The sequence below is a fragment of the Phyllopteryx taeniolatus genome, unplaced genomic scaffold (assembly GCF_024500385.1).
Source record: "Phyllopteryx taeniolatus isolate TA_2022b unplaced genomic scaffold, UOR_Ptae_1.2 contig_25, whole genome shotgun sequence".
In the NCBI taxonomy this organism is placed as follows: domain Eukaryota; kingdom Metazoa; phylum Chordata; class Actinopteri; order Syngnathiformes; family Syngnathidae; genus Phyllopteryx; species Phyllopteryx taeniolatus.
In genome coordinates this window covers 401,956-420,153 of record NW_026903173.1, presented here as the reverse complement: position 1 = coordinate 420,153, position 18,198 = coordinate 401,956, and the positions used below count along the sequence as shown (strand labels likewise).

Below are 18,198 nucleotides of genomic sequence, written 5' to 3'. Positions count from 1 at the left end.
GTAAAAAAAAAAGAAAGTATTATGTGTTCAAATAAAGTGCTTAACTTCAGAATAATTTTTTGAAAAATCTAACAAAATACAGATAATACTTCGTTTTGATCATATGGGTAGAAGCAAAGTCATGCTTTGTAAAAATGCATTATACATAGGTAGAAGGGTTTTCCAGAATTTTTAGCTCAACTTTGGGTGTGCGCATTATACATGGGTGCGCATTATACACGAGAAATTACAGTATGTTTATGTACTTTTATGTTTAAAAGTATCTATTGTATGATTTCTTTAGGCACCCAGACTCTCCAAACCTCTTCATTTTAGAATATTTGCTGGAGTGTTGTTACTATCATTATTCCTCAAGTCTAGTCACAAGACCTTAGGAATAATATAATTCTTAGAGTTCTTATGGTGTCACCACTCGACTCTAGTAAGACCAATTTACTGAGTAAATTTTATTTCAGTGCATTTGGTCTCCTGTGATATAAAATATTGTCACATTACGCATCCTAACGTGCTTGCAGGCTAAACCCAGTCGACTCCACTGCTCCCACTGTGATGAGACATATAGTCTACCCCAGAATGGAGCCATCAAGCTGTACAAGGAGCTTCGCTGTCCACTGGATGACTTTGAGCTAGTGCTGTGGACCTCTGGCACCCGAGGCAAAAGTTACCCTCTATGCCCGTACTGCTTTAGCAATCCGCCTTTCCGAGACATGAAAAAAAGTAAGAATACTATATTATTGTACTTAAACTATTGAGTGACTGAGATTTAGGTTTTTTCTTTTCTAAAAGTAGTATCTTTATATGGGTCGAACACTCAACACATGGACTTGTATATTCTACACTCATATGTGTGGTTATTTATGACAAGACAAATATTTGATTCAATTTCATATTGGTTGGTTGAGTGGAGAGGAATGCGTCCAAGCCTTTATTCGTTTGTTTTTTCATTTTGTCTGGAAAGTAACTTTGTTTACTGAAGAGTCATTCACCAAAAAACTCATCATCACAAACATAAGTGACAGCACTTATAAACCTTTGGTGTACTGTGATATAAACAAACCATTAGTTTGCAAAACCCCCGGCCCCGACTGTGTGGAGTTTGCATGTTCTCCCCGTGCCTGCGTGGGTTTTCTCCGGGCACTCCGGTTTCCTCCCACATCCCAAAAACATGCATAAATTGCAGACTCTAAATTGCCCGTAGGTGTGACTGTGCGTGCGAATGGTTGTTTGTTTGTATGTGCCCTGTGATTGGCTGGCAACCAGTTCAGGGTGTACCCCGCCTCCTGCCCGATGACAGCTGGGATAGGCTCCAGCACGCCCGCGACCATAGTGAGGAGAAGCGGCTCAGAAAATGGATGGATGGATAGTTTGCAAAACATTCACTTGCCTGACACACATTGCCTACTCGTCAAATTTGAGAATTACTAGTCATGGATGACTTAAGAATTTTCACAGAAACCATAAAGAACCCCACCCTGTGAACTTTTTGTCCTTGAAAGTAATGTAATTTTGGTTTTAAAGTACCAGATTGTATCACAAAATGCATTAACTTCTGTGAGGAGTGAGGACATGATCATTCCATCCAGGCCTTTGTTGTTTCCCCAACATAAACCCTGGCTCACCGATGACCTCCTCAATCAGAACAAGATAGACTTTCGATCTGATGGATGTTCCATCAACTGTCTCTGGGACAGGGTTGTTATAGTAAACAAAACTAACGAAATAACTCAAATCTAAAATGGAATAAAAAACAAAAACATTTGAGTTAATGAAATAAAATAAAAATGAAAATGTTTAAAAAAAAAAAACGATAACTGAAACTACATTTTATGTTTACAAAACTAAAACTTACTATAATTATCGCAAAAATGTCCTTAATTTTCTTCTTTGTCAAGGAAAAGAACCATGCGGACTGTTATGTGTGCTTTCGGGGTTAGTTTTAAATGTGTTATATACACTATTATATACTTGAAACAGTCTCAAATTCATGTTATTTTCTGTATTTCTACCCCATTCTCCTAGATGTGGGATGCAATGAATGTACCCATCCTTCCTGTCAGCACTCCCTCAACTCTTTGGGTATTGGTCAGTGTGTGGAGTGTGACAGTGGAGTTTTGGTGCTGGATCCAACGTCTGGGCCAAAATGGAAGATGTCATGTAATAGATGCAACGTAGTTGTTCATTTCTTTGAACATGCACATCGAGTACAGGTAATATATAAATGGTCCTGTTATCTTGTCCTGTAAATTCTGTTTTTTGTTCTTAGATTCTCCATTACATGCAATAATAATACAGTTCAGAAGATGGATGGGTTATAATACAAACCTTTTCTTAACACAATCTCAAAGTGCTGTGCGTGGGTTGTATATGGCAAGAGTCGTCACAGTAAGCTTCTTACTTAGCTTGGAAACGTTTAGCTTTTAGTCTTCGCTTAAAGGAAGACGTGAAATTTTTCTCACAATTTAAAATAGCTCACCAATTTTCTTAAAAACATGTTTGTGAAATGTTTTCATCAAAATCCCCCAAGCAGCAATAATTTTGTCACACTTTTCACTCTCTTTTTAGAAAAGATATTAAATTAGTAACGATGTCCCGATCCAACTTTTTCACTTTCGATCCGATACCGATATTGCAGCCTTGAATTTTGCCCGATACCGATATCGCCAAACTCCACAATGGCCAAGACCAAAGAGGGGTCAAAGGACACCAGAAACAAAATTGTAGATCTACACCAGGCTGGGAAGACTGAATCTGCAAGAGGTAAGCAGCTTGGTGTGAAGAAATCAACTGTGGGAGCATCCATCCATCCATCCATCCATTTTCTACCGCTTATCCGGGTCGGGTCGCGGGCGCAGTAGCTTTAGCAAGGACGCCCAGACTTCTCTCTCCGCAGCCACTTCATCCAGCTCTTCCGGGGGGATCCCGAGGAGTTCCCAGGCCAGCCGAAGGATGTAGTCTCTCCAGCGTGTCCTGGGTCGTCCCCGGGGTCTCCTCCCGGTGGGACGTGCCCGGAACACCTCACCAGGGAGGCGTCCGGGAGGCATCCGAATGAGATGCCCCAGCCACCTCATCTGGCTCCTCTCGATGTGGAGGAGCAGCGACTCTAGTCTGAGATCCCCCCGGATGACCGAGGTTCTCACCCTATCGCTAAGGGAGAGCCCGGACACCCTGCGGAGGAAACTCATTTCGGCCGCTTGTATCCGGGATCTTGTTCTTTCGGTCACGGCCCACAGCTCGTGACCATAGGTGAGGGTAGGAATGTAGATCGACCGGTAAATTGAGAGCTTCGCCTTTCGGCTTTGCTCCTTTTTTACCACAACGGACCGATACAAAGTCCGCATCACTGCAGATGCTGTACCGATCTGCCAGTCGATCTCCCGTTCCTTTCTTCCCTCACTCGTGAACAAGACCCCAAGATACTTAAACTCCTCCACTTGGGGCAGGATCTCATCCCCGACCTGGAGAAACATCCTTTTCTGACTTGAGGACCATGGTCTCAGATTTGGAGGTGCTGATTCTCATCCCAGCCGCTTCACACTCTGCTGCGAACTGCTCCAGTGAGAGTTGGAGGTCACGGCTTGATGAAGCCAACAGAACCACATCATCTGCAAAAAGCAGAGATGCATTACTGAGGCCACGAAACCGGACCCCCTCTACGCCTTGGCTGCGCATTTAAATTCTGTCCATAAAAGTTATGAACAGAATCGGTGACAAAGGGCAGCCGTGGCGGAGTCCAACTCTCACAGGGAACGAGTCCGACTTACTGCCGGATATGCGGACCAAACTGACTCCGGTCATACGGGGACCGAACAGCCCATATCAGGGGGTTTGGTACCTCATACTCCCGAAGCACCCTCCACAGGACTCCCCAAGGGACACGGTTGAACGCCTTCTCCAAGTCCACAAAACACATGTAGACTGGTTGGGCGAACTCCCATGCACCCTCGAGCACCCGCCGAAGGTGTAGAGCTGGTCCACTGTTCCACGGCCAGGACGAAAACCATACTGCTCCTCCTGAATCTGAGATTCAACTTCCCCTGTAGTTGGAACACACCCACCGGTCCCCCTTCTTAAAAAGGGGGACCACCACCCCAGTCTGCCAATCCAGAGGCACTGTCCCCGATGTCAACGTGATGTTGCAGAGGCGTGTCAACCAGGACAGCCCCACAACATCCAGAGCCTTTAGGAACTCCGGGCAAATCTCATCCACCCCCGGGGCCTTGCCACCGAGGAGCTTTATAACTACTTCAGTGACCTCAAACCCAGAGATAGGAGAGCCCACCTCAGAGAACCCACACTCTGCTTCCTCATCGGAAGGCGTGTCGGTGGAATTGAGGAGGTCTTCGAAGTATTCTCCCCACCGACTCACAACGTCCCGAGTCGAGGTCAGCAGTGCCCTTCCCCACTATACACAGTGTTGGTGGTGACCTGCTTTTCTCTCCTGAGACGCCGGATGGTGGACCAGAAATTCCTCGAAGCCGTCCGGAAGTCTTTCTCCATGGCCTCACTGAACTCCTCCCATGCCAGAGTTTTTGCTTCAGCGACCAAAAGATCTCCATTCCGCTTGGCCAGCCGGTACCTATCAGCTGCCTCAGGAGTCCACAGGCCAAAAAGGCACCAATAGGACTCCTTCAGCTTGACGCCATCCCTCACCGTTGGTGTCCACCAACAGGTTCGGGGATTGCCGCCACGACAGGCACCAACCACCTTACGGCCACAGCTACGGTCGGCCGCCTCAGCAATGGAATGGAACATGGTCCACTCGGACTCGATGTCCCCCGCCTCCCCCGGAACATGAGCAAAGTTCTCTCGTAGGTGGGAGTTGAAACTCCTTCTAACAGGGGATTCTGCCAGATGTTCCCAGCAGACCCTCACAATACGTTTGGGCCTGCCACGTCGGACCGGCATCTTCCCCCATCATCGGCGCCAACTCACCACCAGGTGGTGATCAGTTGAGAGCTCCGCCCCTCTCTTCACCCGAGTGTCCAAGACATGCGGCCGCAAGTTCGATGACACGACCACAACCACGACTTAGGGTGGCCTGGTGCCAAGTGCACGTGTGGACACCCTTATGCTTGAACCTGGTGTTCGTTATGGACAATCCGTAACGAGCACAGAAGTCCAATAACAGAACACCGCTCGGGTTGTGATCGGGGGGCCGTTCCTCCCAATCATGCCCCTCCAAGTCTCACTGTCATTGCCCACGTGAGCATTGAAGTCCCCCAGCAGAACGATGGAGTCCCCAGCGGGAGCGCTCTCTAGCACCCCCTCCAAGGACTCCAAAAAGGGTGGGTACTCTGAACTGCTGTTTGGTGCATAGGCACAAACAACAGTCAGGACCCGTCCCCCCACCCGAAGGCGGGGGGAGGCTACCCTCTCGTCCACCGGGGTGAACCCCAACGTACAGGCGCCAAGCCGGGGGGAAATAAGTATACCCACACCTGCTCGAGTTGAAATTCTGTGTTGCCCAGCGACAGCCCCAAAACATTACTGCTCTCGAGGAGATCTGCATGGAGGAATGGGCCAAAATACCAGCAAGAGTGTGTGAAAACCTTGTGAAGACTTACAGAAAACGCTTGACCTCTGTCATTGCCAACAATGTGTATCACAAGGTATTGAGATGCTAATAAATTATTTAAAAATCAGATGTGATTTTCTGGATTTTTCTTTTTTTTTATATATATAGCAGTTGGCCCTGGGGATGGTCTGTCTCAGAGCATCTCGGGAGGAAAAAGGATGAAAAAAAGGGAACCAAAACAGGCGGAAAAAGAAAACATAAGTTGTTCTTCACGTGTTCTGTGGAAGAATACGACCGTTTCTCTTCCTGCCTTTTTCATGACCCGCTGTTAAATCAGAGAGCTCACGCTTGGCTGGAAGCGTAACTTGTACTTTTATCAGCAGCCTCTCTCGTTGCCTGGCGGTGAACAAGTAGAGGCCAGGAAGCCGAGTCACCATCCCGGGCTTCGCGCTGGCCCGAACCGTGTGGTTCGAACAAAGGAAAGGGGGTGAGGGGCAACAATTGTTACAAATCTCGCGTCGGCTCTAAACTAATGTTCTTGGCACAATCAGTTTTTACAGGATGATATCAAACACAATGGCATATTCAGAAGAAACAAATTCCACCCCCCGGGTGTTCATGTTCCATTGTTCAACAGTCAGCAATCACATACCTCCCCCATCAAACATGCTGTGCCAGTCGTGAGGAGACTTGCAATCAGTTTTATGGCGTCAGATGATATAAACCAGGTTTGCTGTGTCTTGGCAAAACAATCTGGCTTGTTGAGGTTCAGGAGGCAGGAATGCAACAGTTTATTAGTTCTTGGGGTTGCCAAGACAACCGGGCCATAGGCGTATCAGCTACACTGTGATTGATGGAACCATGAATTCTGCTCTTTAACAGAAAATCCTGAAGGATGTTCACCCATGTTTGTGACGTCAAGCTGAAGCGCAGTTGGGTTCTGCAGCAGGATAAGGGATCTAAAACACACCACCAAGTCAACTTCTGTATGGCTTTAAAAAAAAGTGGCCTAGTCAAAGTCCAGACTTGAATCCAATTGAAATGCAGTGGCATGACCTTAAAGAGGCCGTTCATGCTCCAAAACCCTCCATTTTTGCTCAATTCAAACAATTCTGCAAGGAAGAATGGGCCAAAATATCTCCACAGAGATGTGAAAGACTCGTTGCCAGTTATAGAAAACACTTAATTTCAATAGTTCCTGCTGAGGATGGCCCAACCATCTACTAGGTTTAGGGGGCCACTACTTTTTCACACAGGGTCAGGTATCTTTGAATATATATTTTTTTCCTTAATAAATGAAATCACCATTTAAAATGGCATTTTAAATTCTCTTGGGTTATATTTGTCTGATATTTAGAATCAGAATCGTCTTTCTTTGCCAAGTATGTCAAAAACACACAAGAAATTTTTCTCTGGTCGTTGGAACTGCTCTAGTACGACAACAGACAGTCAATTAACAGACAATACATTTGAGACATTAAAACACAGTCCCCAAGCAATAAAAGGTTACCTGTAATGTGGTAATGCCGATACATTTTTTTAAATGTATTTTTTTTTACAATTGTGAAAAATGATGCCGAGTCCTCTAGCAATTTCGAGCAGTTTGAAATGACAAATAGAACAATAGTCTGGTGCAGTGACCATTGTGCAAATGGCGCAGACTTCAAAATAATATATGCAGTTTAAAGTGACTAGTAGTGCGATAATCTGGAACAATGTCAATTGTGCAAATGGTGCAGATACTTGTCAAGCACATGAGTGGCCAGTATTGGTCAACAACAAATATGCAAGTAGTTTAGAGTGGCGAGACTATTACAGTGCGTGCACGAATAACGTATAATTGCTCCAACAGAGATGTGACTATAATCTCAAGTCAAAATTGGAAGCATGTTATAATGGAATTGTCAATTAACTGTTGAAGAAGTTAGTGGCAAAAGGGAAGAAGCTGTTGGAATGCCTGCTTGTTTTAGTTTGCATTGTTCGATAGCGCCTACCCTACCTGAGGGAAGGAGCTGGAAGAGGTGGTGACTTGGATGTGGAGGTTTCCGAGAGTGTTTTGCATGCTCTTGTCTTAGTTCTGGCAGTGTGCAAGTCCTCAAGGGTGGGTAAGGGGGAACTAAAAAATTTTTTCAGCAGTTTCGATTGCCCGTTGCAGTCGGAGTTTGTCCTTTTTTTGTGGCAGCACCAAACCAGACTGTGATGGATGAATACAGGACTGATTCGATGACTCCTGTGTAGAACTGCCTCAACAGCTCCTGTGGCAGACCACAGAAGCCGCAGGAAGTACATCCTCTACTGCTCTAATTCCCAGGAATTTGAAGGTCTTGACAGTTGACACAGGGCAGTTGGACAGCATCAGTGGCAGCTGTGGCGAAGGATGCTTCCTAAAGTACACAATCATCTCTACAGTCTTGAGCGTGTTCAGCTCCGGGTTGTGTCGGCGCATCACAGCTCCGGCCACTCCACTTCCTGTCGATACACATTCTCATCACCGTCTCTGATGATGACGTCGCGCCGATGACTGTGTCGTCTGCCAACTTCAGGAGTTTGACAGCCGGGTGCGTTGAGGTGCAGTCGTTTGTGTAGAGAGAGAAGAACAGCGGAGAGAGAACACAGCCTTGGGGCGCCCCGGTGGTGGTGGTGTATGTAGATGAGGTGGTGTCTCCCAGCCTCACCTGCCTGTGTCCTTCCCGTCAGAAAGGTATAAATTCACTGGCAGATGGCAGGCGAGACACTGAGCTGAAGAAGCTTGGAGGAGAGGAGTTCGGGGATGATGGTGTTGAATGCAGAGCTGAACAGGATCCTCACATAGGTCCCCCGCACCATCAAGGTGTTCTAGGATGAAATCCAGTCCCATGTTGACTGCGTCATCCACAGACCTGTTTGCTCGGTTTGCCCACTTCGATAGGCGTCCTCTTTAGCCTGGCGAAGTTGCTTGACTTTCAGTGAACCACGGCTTATTGAATGTGCGAAATGACTTCGTTGGTACACACACAGAAACTGATATACAATTCCAATGAAGTTGGGCCGTTGTGTTAAACAAATAAAAACTGTATACAATGATTTGCAAATCATGTTCAACCTATATTTAATTGAATACACTACAAAGACAAGATATTTAATGTTCCAATGGAAAGACTGAGAAAGTTGAGGAATGCTCATCAAACGCCTGTTTGGAACATCCCACAGGTGAACAGGCTAATTGGGAAAAGGTGGGTGTCATGATTGGGTATAAAAGGAGCTTCCCTGAATTGCTCAGTCAAATATGGGGCGAGGTTCACCTCTTTGTGAACAAGTGCGTGAGAAAATAGTCGACAGTTTAAGGACAATGTTCCTCAACGTACAATTGCAAGGAATTTAGGGATTTCATCATCTACGGTCCATAATATCATCAAAAGGTTCAGAAAATCTGGAAAAATCACTGCATGTAAGCGGCAAGGCCGAAAACCAACATTGAATGCCCGTGATCTTCGATCCCTCAGGTGGCACTGCTTAAAAAACCAACATCAATGTGTAAAGGATATCACCACATGGGCTCAGGAACACTTCAGAAAACCAGTGTCAGTAAATACAGTTCGGCGCTACATCCGTAAGTGCAACTTGAAACTCTACTATGCAAAGCAAAAGCCATTTATCAACAACACCCAGAAACGCCACCGGCTTCTCTGGGCCCGAGCTCATCTAAGATGGACTGAGGCAAAGTTCTGTCCACATTTCAGATTGTTTTTGGAAATTGTGGACGTCGTGTCCACCGGTCCAAAGAAGGAAAGAACCATCCGAGCTGTTGTGGACGCAAAGTTCAAAAGCCAGCATCTGTGACGGTATGGGGCTGTGTTAGTGCCAATGGCATGGGTAACTTACACATCTGTGAAGGCGCCATAAATGCTGAAAGGTACATACAGGTTGTGGAGAAACGTATCCTGCCATCCAAGCAACGTCTTTATCATGGACGCCCCTGCTTATTTCAGCAAGACAATGCCAAACCCCATTCTGCACCTGTTACAACAGCATGGCTTCGTAGTAAAAGAGTGCGGGTACTAGACTGGCCTGCCTGCAGTCCAGACCTGTCTCCCATTGAAAATGTGTGGCGCATTATGATGCGTAAAATACGACAACGGAGACCCCGGACTGTTGAACAGCTGAAGCTGTACGTCAAGCAAGAATGGGAAAGAATTCCACCTACAAAGCTTCAACAATTAGTGTCTTCAGTTCCCAAAGGTTTATTGAATGTTTTTAAAAGAAAAGGGGTTGCAACACAGTGGTAAACATGACCCTGTCCCAGCTTTTTTGGAACGTGTTGCAGCCCTAAAATTCTAAGTTAATGATTATTTGCTAAAAACAATAAAGTTTATCAGTTTGAATATTAAATATCTTGTCTTTGTAGTGTCCATCCATCCATCCATCCATTTTCAACACAGCTTATCCTGGTTAGGATCACGGGGCGCTGGAGCCTATACCAGCTGACTTCGGGCGAAAGGCGGACTACACCCTGAACTGGTTGCCAGTCAGTCACATATAGACACGGACAACCATTGCACTCACATTCACACCGTCACTGAGTGGGAACCCACGCTGCCTGCACCAAAGTCAGGCGAGTGTACCACTACACCATCAGTGACATCTCTTTGTAGTGTATTCAATTAAATATAGGTCGAACATGATTTGCAAATCATTGTATTCTTTTTCTATTTGTTTAACACAACGTCCCACCGTCATTGGAATTACGGTAAGTGCCGCGAGTTCACTGCTAATTCCGTTAGCTCGTCAATGGTGTTTTTCATTCATTTTGTGTTAGCTTTGCGCTAGCAATTTATTTTATCTTTTTTAACAAAAAACGAAGAACCGAAGGCTGTTGATGTATTTCAACATTCAATAGGTGTAATTATTTATGTGAGTTTATAGTTTAGACAACTGGCGTGTCAATAAATGACTAAATAAGCAACATTCACTCTTACTCCTTACTACTCTGTCACCACCTTAGCAACCTGTTGTTGTGATCATGAAGGCTCTGCATGCCATCCGGGTGCTCCTGGATAAAAGTGCTGGATCGGAGCATGGAATGGACTGCTTGTATAAGAGTGGTAAAACGGTTAGATCCAGTCCCATCCGATGCTCGTTTTTTTTATGACATCAAGACTGATTTCCGATCTCAAAGATCGGATCAGGACCCCTAGAAATCAGCCTGTTTTGAGCAGCGGCCCTGTCTCAGGAGCCACTGGTCAAGTTGTAGACGCATTGGGGTTGAGGGGTATCATTTGTATATGGCGATGTGTCCACATGCACTGATCAGCACATGAATTGACAAGTACCAGCAATAAGCTCAATTTGAGCAAAATTAACTCTGAGCAAAAGTAGTTCACGGTAGTTTACCTGCATAGCAAGAAGCCATTGACTGCCCCCCGATACATAAAACAATTTCACTGATCCAGTCATTGTGGGTCACGGGTTGACTTTTTGGGTGCAAAACAGAGACATCCAAGGCTTGAATCACTGCCTCTGCCACCCATGTAAAATTTTCAAAGCGTCACTGCCATTTCCATACTGCTAATTCTGCTGGTCAACCAATCAACCTGGTTGTGTTGGTCACTTGAACAACAGCAGCACGCCAAAGCTGAGCCCTAGAATAGGGTTGGGCATCGTTTGAATTCTGACGATTCTGGTTCCAATTTTGTTTCTTACTTTCGATTCCTGTTCCAAACGATCCTCGATTCCGATTCTTTTAGGGGGTAGGGTTAAAAAAGTTTGCATGGTTTAAATGAAGGATCTAACTATAGTTGTTTTTTGGATGAAATCGTCTGAACTTCTCTTTGCATTTGAATTGTATGAACTTTTTACTGTTTATAAACTTAACTATGAATTTCTCACACATTTTAACAAGTATATTAATATCAAACCTAAGAACTCAAATTTTTCACAAGAGCTTTATTTTTTACAACCTCGTGAAAATCTTCTTTTCCTTTCGGCTTGTCCCGTTACCGGGCGCCACATTGTGTCATCCTTTTCCATGTGAGCCTATCTCCTGCATCCTCCTCTCAACACCAACTGCCCTCATTTCTTTCCTCACTACATCTATGAACCTTCTCTTTGGTATTCCTCGAGCTCTCTTGCCTGGCAGCTCCATCCTCATCATCCTGACAATATACTCACTCTCTCTCCTCTGGATTTGTCCAAACCATTGAAGTCTGCTCTCTCTAACTTTGTCTCCAAAACATCTAACCTTGACCGTCCCTCTGATGAGCTCATTTCTGATTTTATCCAACCTGGTCATTCTTAGAGTGAACCTCAACATCTTCATTTCCGCCGCTTCCTGTTGTCTCTTCACTGTCACTGTCTCTAATCTTTATATCATGGCTGGCCTCACCACTTTTTTTTTATAAACTTTGCCCTTCATTCTAGCAGAGACTCTTCTGCCACATAACACACCTGACACCTTCCGCCACCCGTTCCAACCAGCTTCGACTTGTTTTTTTCACTTCCTGACCACAATCACCATTGCTATGGACTGTGGACCCCAAGTATTTAAAGTCCTTCACCCTCGCTATCACTTCTCCCTGAAGCCTCACTCTTTCCCCTCCACCCCTCTCATTAATGCACATATATTCTGTTTTACTTGGGATAATCTTCATTCCTTTCCTTTCCAGGGAATGCCTCCACCTTTCTCACTGTTCCTCCACCTGCTCCCTGCTTTGACTGCAGATCACAATGTCATCTGCGAACATCATGATCCACGGGGACTCCATTCTAACCTCATCTGTCAGCCTATCCATCACCACAGCAAACAGGAAGGGGATTAGGGCTGATCCCTGATGCAGTCCCACCTCAACCTTAAACTCCCCTGTTACACCTACAGCACACCTCACCACTGTTCTGCTGCCCTCATACATGTCCTGTACTATTCTAACATACTTCGCTGCCAGTCCAGACGTCCGCATGCAGTACCACAGTTCCTCTCTAGTTACTCTGTCAGAGGCTTTCTCGAGATCTACAAAGACACAATGGAGCTCCTTCTGACCTCTGTACTTCTCCATCAACACCCTCAAGGCAAATAATGCATCTGTGGTACTCTTTCTCGGCATGAAACCATACTGTTGCTCGCAAATACTTCTGTCCTGAGTCTAGCCTCCGCTACTCTTTCCCATAACTTCATTGTGTGGCTCATCAACTTTATTCCGCTATAGTTCCCACAGCTCTGCATATCACCTTTTTTTCTTAAAAATGGGCACCAGCACACTTTTCCTCCATTCCTCAAGGCATTTTCTCTCCCGCTAGAATTCTGTTGAGGTATTTCATCAAGACCAATTGCCTTTCCATTTTTCATCCTATTTAGTGCCTTTCTAACTTCCCCCTTACTAATCATTGCTACTTCCTGGTCCACCACACTTGCCTCTTCTACTCAGCTTTTCCTCATTCATCAACTCCTCAAAGTATTGTTTCCATCTATCCAGCACACTGCTGGCACGAGTCAACACATTTCCATCTCTATCCTTAATCGCCCTAACCTGCTGCAGATCCTTCCTATCTCTATCCCTCAGTCTGGCCAACCTGCATAGATCTTTTTCCTCCTCCATTAGTGTTCAACCTGGCATACATGTCATCATATGCCTCTTGTTTGGCCTTTGTCACCTCTACTTTCGCCCTACGTCGCATCTCCATGTATTCCTTTCTCCTATCCTTTCAGTGTCCCACTTCTTGTTCGCTAACCTCTTTCCATGTATGATTTCCTGTACTTTGAGGTTCCACCGCCAAGTCTCCTTCTCCATTTTCTTCTGGAAGCGCCTCCTGTCCACCAAGAGCCTGTCTCACCTCTTCCCGAAAAGCCGCACAACACTCTTCCTTTCTCAGCTTCCACCACATGGTTTGCTGCTCTGCTTTTGTCTTCTTAATCTTCCTCCCCACCACCAAAGTCATCTTACATCCCACCATCATATGCTGTCAAGCCACACTCTCCCCTACCACTACCTTAGTCAGTAACCTCCTTCAGATTACATCGTCTGCAAAAAATGTAATCCACCTGCGTGCTTCTACATCCGCTCTTGTAGGTCACCCTATGTTCGTGCCTCTTCTGGAAGAAAGTGTTCACTCCAGCCATTTCCATCCTTTTTGCAAAGTCTACCACCATCTGTCCCTCGACATTCCTGACCTGGATGCCGAACTTACCCATCACTTCTTCATCACCCCCGTTTTCTTCACCAACATGTCCATTAAAATCTGCACTAATCACGACTCTCTCTCTGTCCGGGATGCAAGAACTACTTCGTCCAGCTCCTTACAGAATTTATTTCACCCCTTGGTCACATCCTACCTGCTGGGCATAGCCACTAATCACATTATACGTAACACCCTCAATTTCATGTTTCAGCCTCATCACTCGATCTGATACTCTTTTCACCTCCAACACATTCTTTGCTAACTTTTGCTTTAAAATCACCCCCACTCCATTTCTCTTCCCATCTACACCATTGTAAAATAATTTTGTACATTGAGGGGGGGGGGGGAAAGAAAAAATGATTTTAGCAAATGGCTGCAATATAAAAAAAGAGTGAAAAATTTCAGGGGGTCTGAATACTTTCTGTACCCACTGTATCTTATCCATCTCACCTCTCCATTTCTACCTGTCCCTTTCCTTATTTTCTCTCAACCGCTGATCCTGGCTGGCTGTTTGGATTGCAGGGTACTGCTCTGTGAATCTCTCCAGCATTCGGTAAAGAGAATTCCATTGGGTTCTCACATCCAGAATGAGTGAGTGTTGGGGCAACTCTGACAAAAAAAAGGACATTTTTTACACCATTTAGCAGATGCTATTCATGAAATCAGACAAACAAAGTAACAGTATTTAAAATAAGTAGTCAAATACTGTTATAGGCTACTTTTTTCTCCCCAAAGAACCCCAAGACTGCCAGGCATTTTCGAGCAATTTCAGATTTTTCAAGCCCCACAGAATATTATGTACTATGACGATGTAAACACTAAAACCACCAAATGAAAGATCAACCTCTTCTTTCATCATAAAAAAAGGTTTGTCTCTACCTTATACTGTTCTTTAGTAATCAACAGTCAAATATAGGCTACTTTCAGCCAAATCTGTTTCTGGAAGAAAAAAACTGAGAAAACAGCCTTTTTGTAAAAGCAGGCACATCAAGCAGAACAATGACTTTGACACCAATATTTTTTTTCTTTAGTGAAAATCTCTAACATCTCAACATAAAACAACACTGAGAAAGTACTTTTGACAGAAAAATAATTTATTTTCAAGTATAACTGTACAGAATTTACATTAGACCTACCACACTTAGACTTTTTTCCTCCAAATTTCCTCTATTGTTTGCTCAATAGTCCAGGTTTTTATTACCTTGCGCATAAAATCTATGTATCTATGTAAATCTAAGTGATAAAAGTTTTATCCACATTTTATTTTATTCTTCTGTTGAATGGGATCTTGTGTAGTTGTCATTCTCCCTGAAACCAGTCACTTCTTCTGCTCGAAGCACAACCTGTGCAGTTTAGAAACATAACTATTACTATAAAAATAGATTGTTGAAATTGCTGTCGTGGGACGTGGAGGAAAAAAAAGCTTTCAATTACCTTTTTCTGTCTGCACTGCGTACTGGAATGGGAGTAGAACGTCTGTTGGATGCATTACCTTTCAATTTTAAAAAATACATACGATTACTGGAGAATACCTTTTATCGATGACGTGTTTTGCAAGGGTAAAAAAACAACATTTGTTTTCTTCGTCGCAATCCTAAAAGACGCTCGACTCGCACGTGTTGAATTCCTGCAAGATGGATGAAATGGAAACTTCAAATCAGTACTGGCAACAGATGTTACATTGTAATGTGAACTACTCTGACTAAATTATGTTTTTATGTAACAAGGATTGAAGGAGCGTGTTTGCTCGCTAAATGTAGCTAACGCGAGCTGCAAGTGAGTTACCTTCGTCTTCGTTGGACTTCGTCGGTGGAAGCTCGGGATGAAGCTCGCCTGGCTATCCAAAAGGAAGTTCACTATCTGACGATTCCGGATCCCATTTATTCAAATCCTGGTTGGCAGACGATCAGCCAGCAAGCGGCCGAGAGAATCTCGCCATATGTATAGGCCGGCATTTTGCTTTGGAACAAAGTGATCAACTCGGAGCGTCATCCTTTATTCCCCGTATGATCTAAGGCGTCATTCCTGTCGGTCGCAGGAATATTTTTCTTGCCTTGGTGCATTAAATTTGTAGAACTGAAAGCTTTTTAGTTTTATTTTTAGATTTTTTTCATTTTGTCTTCTGTCTTTGCTGCCATTTGTTTGTCTCTTCTCATTGTCTGTTACACCCCGCCCGCTCGCCCCCTCCTTCCTCTTTAGATTTTTTTCATTTTGTCTTCTGTCTTTGCTGCCATTTGTTTGTCTCTTCTCATTGTCTGTTACACCCCGCCCGCTCGCCCCCTCCTTCCTCCTCTTCAATCTGAGGAAGGGACATTCACCTCAAGGCATTGTTGCCCTCTACAGGGTACCAATCCTCATTGCAGTTATCCAGAGGCTTGACGATCACACATAAACTGTACAAGACCCTCCCCCACCCATCCCCGTTAAAAAACGCCATTGACGTCTTTGGACGTCATTGGCAGGGAATGAGTTAAGCATGTATTCAGCTACACAGCAGTAGTTCGGAGCTTGGCCACCCACTGAGTCACTGCACTAAGGGAGTATAGACTTTGTGCTGCTAGATTAAGCGTATGTGCAAAGCAGCACATTTTCACAAACTGCAGGTGCTAAACTCATTCACTGTCAGCCGTTTCCTGAACAGGGAACCCCAATTGCCAGGCATTTTCAAGCAATTTCACTCATTTTTCAAGCTCCACAGAATATTGTGTACTATGACTATGTAAACACCAAAACCACCAAACGAAAGATCAGACTATCTTCTTTCATGAGAATTTTTTTTTTGTCTCTAGCTTATACCGTTCTTTAGTAATCAGCAGTCAAATATAGGCTTGTTTCAGCTAAACCTGTTTCTGAAGGGGGAAAAAATGAGAAAACAGCCTTTTTCTGAAAGCAGACAGATCGAGCAGAACAATATTTTTCTTTAGTGAAAATCTCAAATTTCTGAACATAAAACACTGAGAAAGTACTTTTGACAGAAAAATAATTGTAGAAGTATAACTATGTACAGAATTTACATTAGATAAAAATGCATTAACACTTACACTCCTAATTCTCCTCCTCTACCATTTGCTCAATAGTCCAGGTTTTTATTACCTTGCGCATAAAATATAGCAAGGTTTTATCCACCTGGATTTTATTCATTCGTGGCGATGAATGGGATCTTGTGTGGTTGTCATTGTCGTTGAAACCAGTCCCTACTTCCGCTCGACGCACAACCCGTGCAGTTTAGAAATATAATTATTACTATAAAAATACATTGTTAAAATTGCTTTAGTGGGACGTGGAGGGGAAAAAAGCTTTCAATTACTTTTTTTTTTTTGTACTGCGTACTGGAATGGAAGTTGAACGTCTGCTGACTACCCCCAGACTCACGGCTGTGGTGTCCTTGAGCAAGACACTGATACCCCGAAATGCCCTCCGGGTGTTTCAGCTGCCCCCTGCTCCAGTGTGTTCCACTAACATCACACATAAACTGCACAAGACCCTCCCCCACGGCATTGGCAGGGAATGAGTTAATGGTCACATCCATATTGGCAGCATTATTAACAATGATGGCTACAATTTTGTCAGAAATGCGAAACTGACAGAACGTCACTGATTTCTTCTGCAACAACAAACCCAATTTGAGCTTTGTACACAGCTTTTGTTTTAAGCACCTTTTGCTGCATTTTGCCTTCCACTATATAGTGTGCTGTGACTGTAAGGTAATGGTCCTGTGTGACGCTACTCCAGCCATCACGTGAGTGCAACACAGCTGACGTCAATGAGTTCTGTAATTAAATTGGACTTCTCTATCTAATACCAGGATGCTTTCAATTTATTTGCCATGTAGTCCCTTGTAGGTGGTGTGTATTTGGTGTTGAGGCTTTTCACCATGTCCATGCAGACATGTAAACATACTTTGTCACCTTCCTTGTAACTCAGGGTCAACTATTAATTATCTTAGGTCGATCATTATTGCTTTACTGACCTAAATGTTGGTGATTCCACATCTAAAAATGGATGTACTGTAATTTCTCGTAGATAATGCGCACCCATGTATAATACGCACCCCCAAAGTTGACCTCAAAATCTGGGAAAATCCTTCCACCTATGTATAATGCATTTTTACAGTGCATATTGCTTCTACCCATATGATCAAAACATGAAGTATTATCTGTATTTTGTTTGTTTTTATTCTGAAGTTAAGCACTTTATTTGAACACGTAATACTTTATTTTTATTTACTTGCTCTTATTTTGTAATTCACAGCCCTACTTTTATTTAGTAAATGAGTAAACACTCAGTTGTGCTCATATGTTTGATTACAATATATGCGGTCACCTTTCGGTGACACTCTTCGACTTGCTGCGTGGTCATCTTTCCCTTAGCCGCTGTAGTGAGAGGAGAAGTGGTACTTCACGAAGTCTGGGCAGTTGCCTGACCAACGTTAATTTCATGTTTCTTGTCTATAGAAAGAAAACAATATAACAAATAGAAAAGCAGCATTTGAGGGGGACGCAAGGAAAATCGTAATCGTAACAGTCTATGAAAAC

General features: G+C 44.1%; 1 protein-coding gene and 1 long non-coding RNA gene across 3 annotated transcripts in view; one reads left to right on the top strand and one right to left on the bottom strand.

Annotated features, from left to right (window-relative positions):
• The window catches only part of top3b (DNA topoisomerase III beta), a 115,266-nt gene that overhangs the window by 87,838 nt on the left and 9,230 nt on the right, over positions 1-18,198 (top strand). Inside the window, exons 16-17 of one of the 2 annotated variants that reach the window (XM_061765117.1) lie at positions 516-717; positions 2,020-2,207. The exons of the other annotated variant lie outside the window; for it this stretch is intronic. Of the exons in view, the coding sequence (XP_061621101.1) occupies positions 516-717; positions 2,020-2,207 (390 nt within the window). The remainder of the gene's footprint in view (positions 1-515; positions 718-2,019; positions 2,208-18,198) is intronic. 2 annotated transcript variants of the gene reach the window in all.
• LOC133473451 (uncharacterized) lies at positions 14,616-16,351 on the bottom strand. The gene is made up of 3 exons (XR_009787076.1): positions 15,449-16,351; positions 15,098-15,290; positions 14,616-15,006 (listed from the first exon to the last, which is right to left on the bottom strand). It is a non-coding gene; the product is annotated as an uncharacterized LOC133473451 (long non-coding RNA).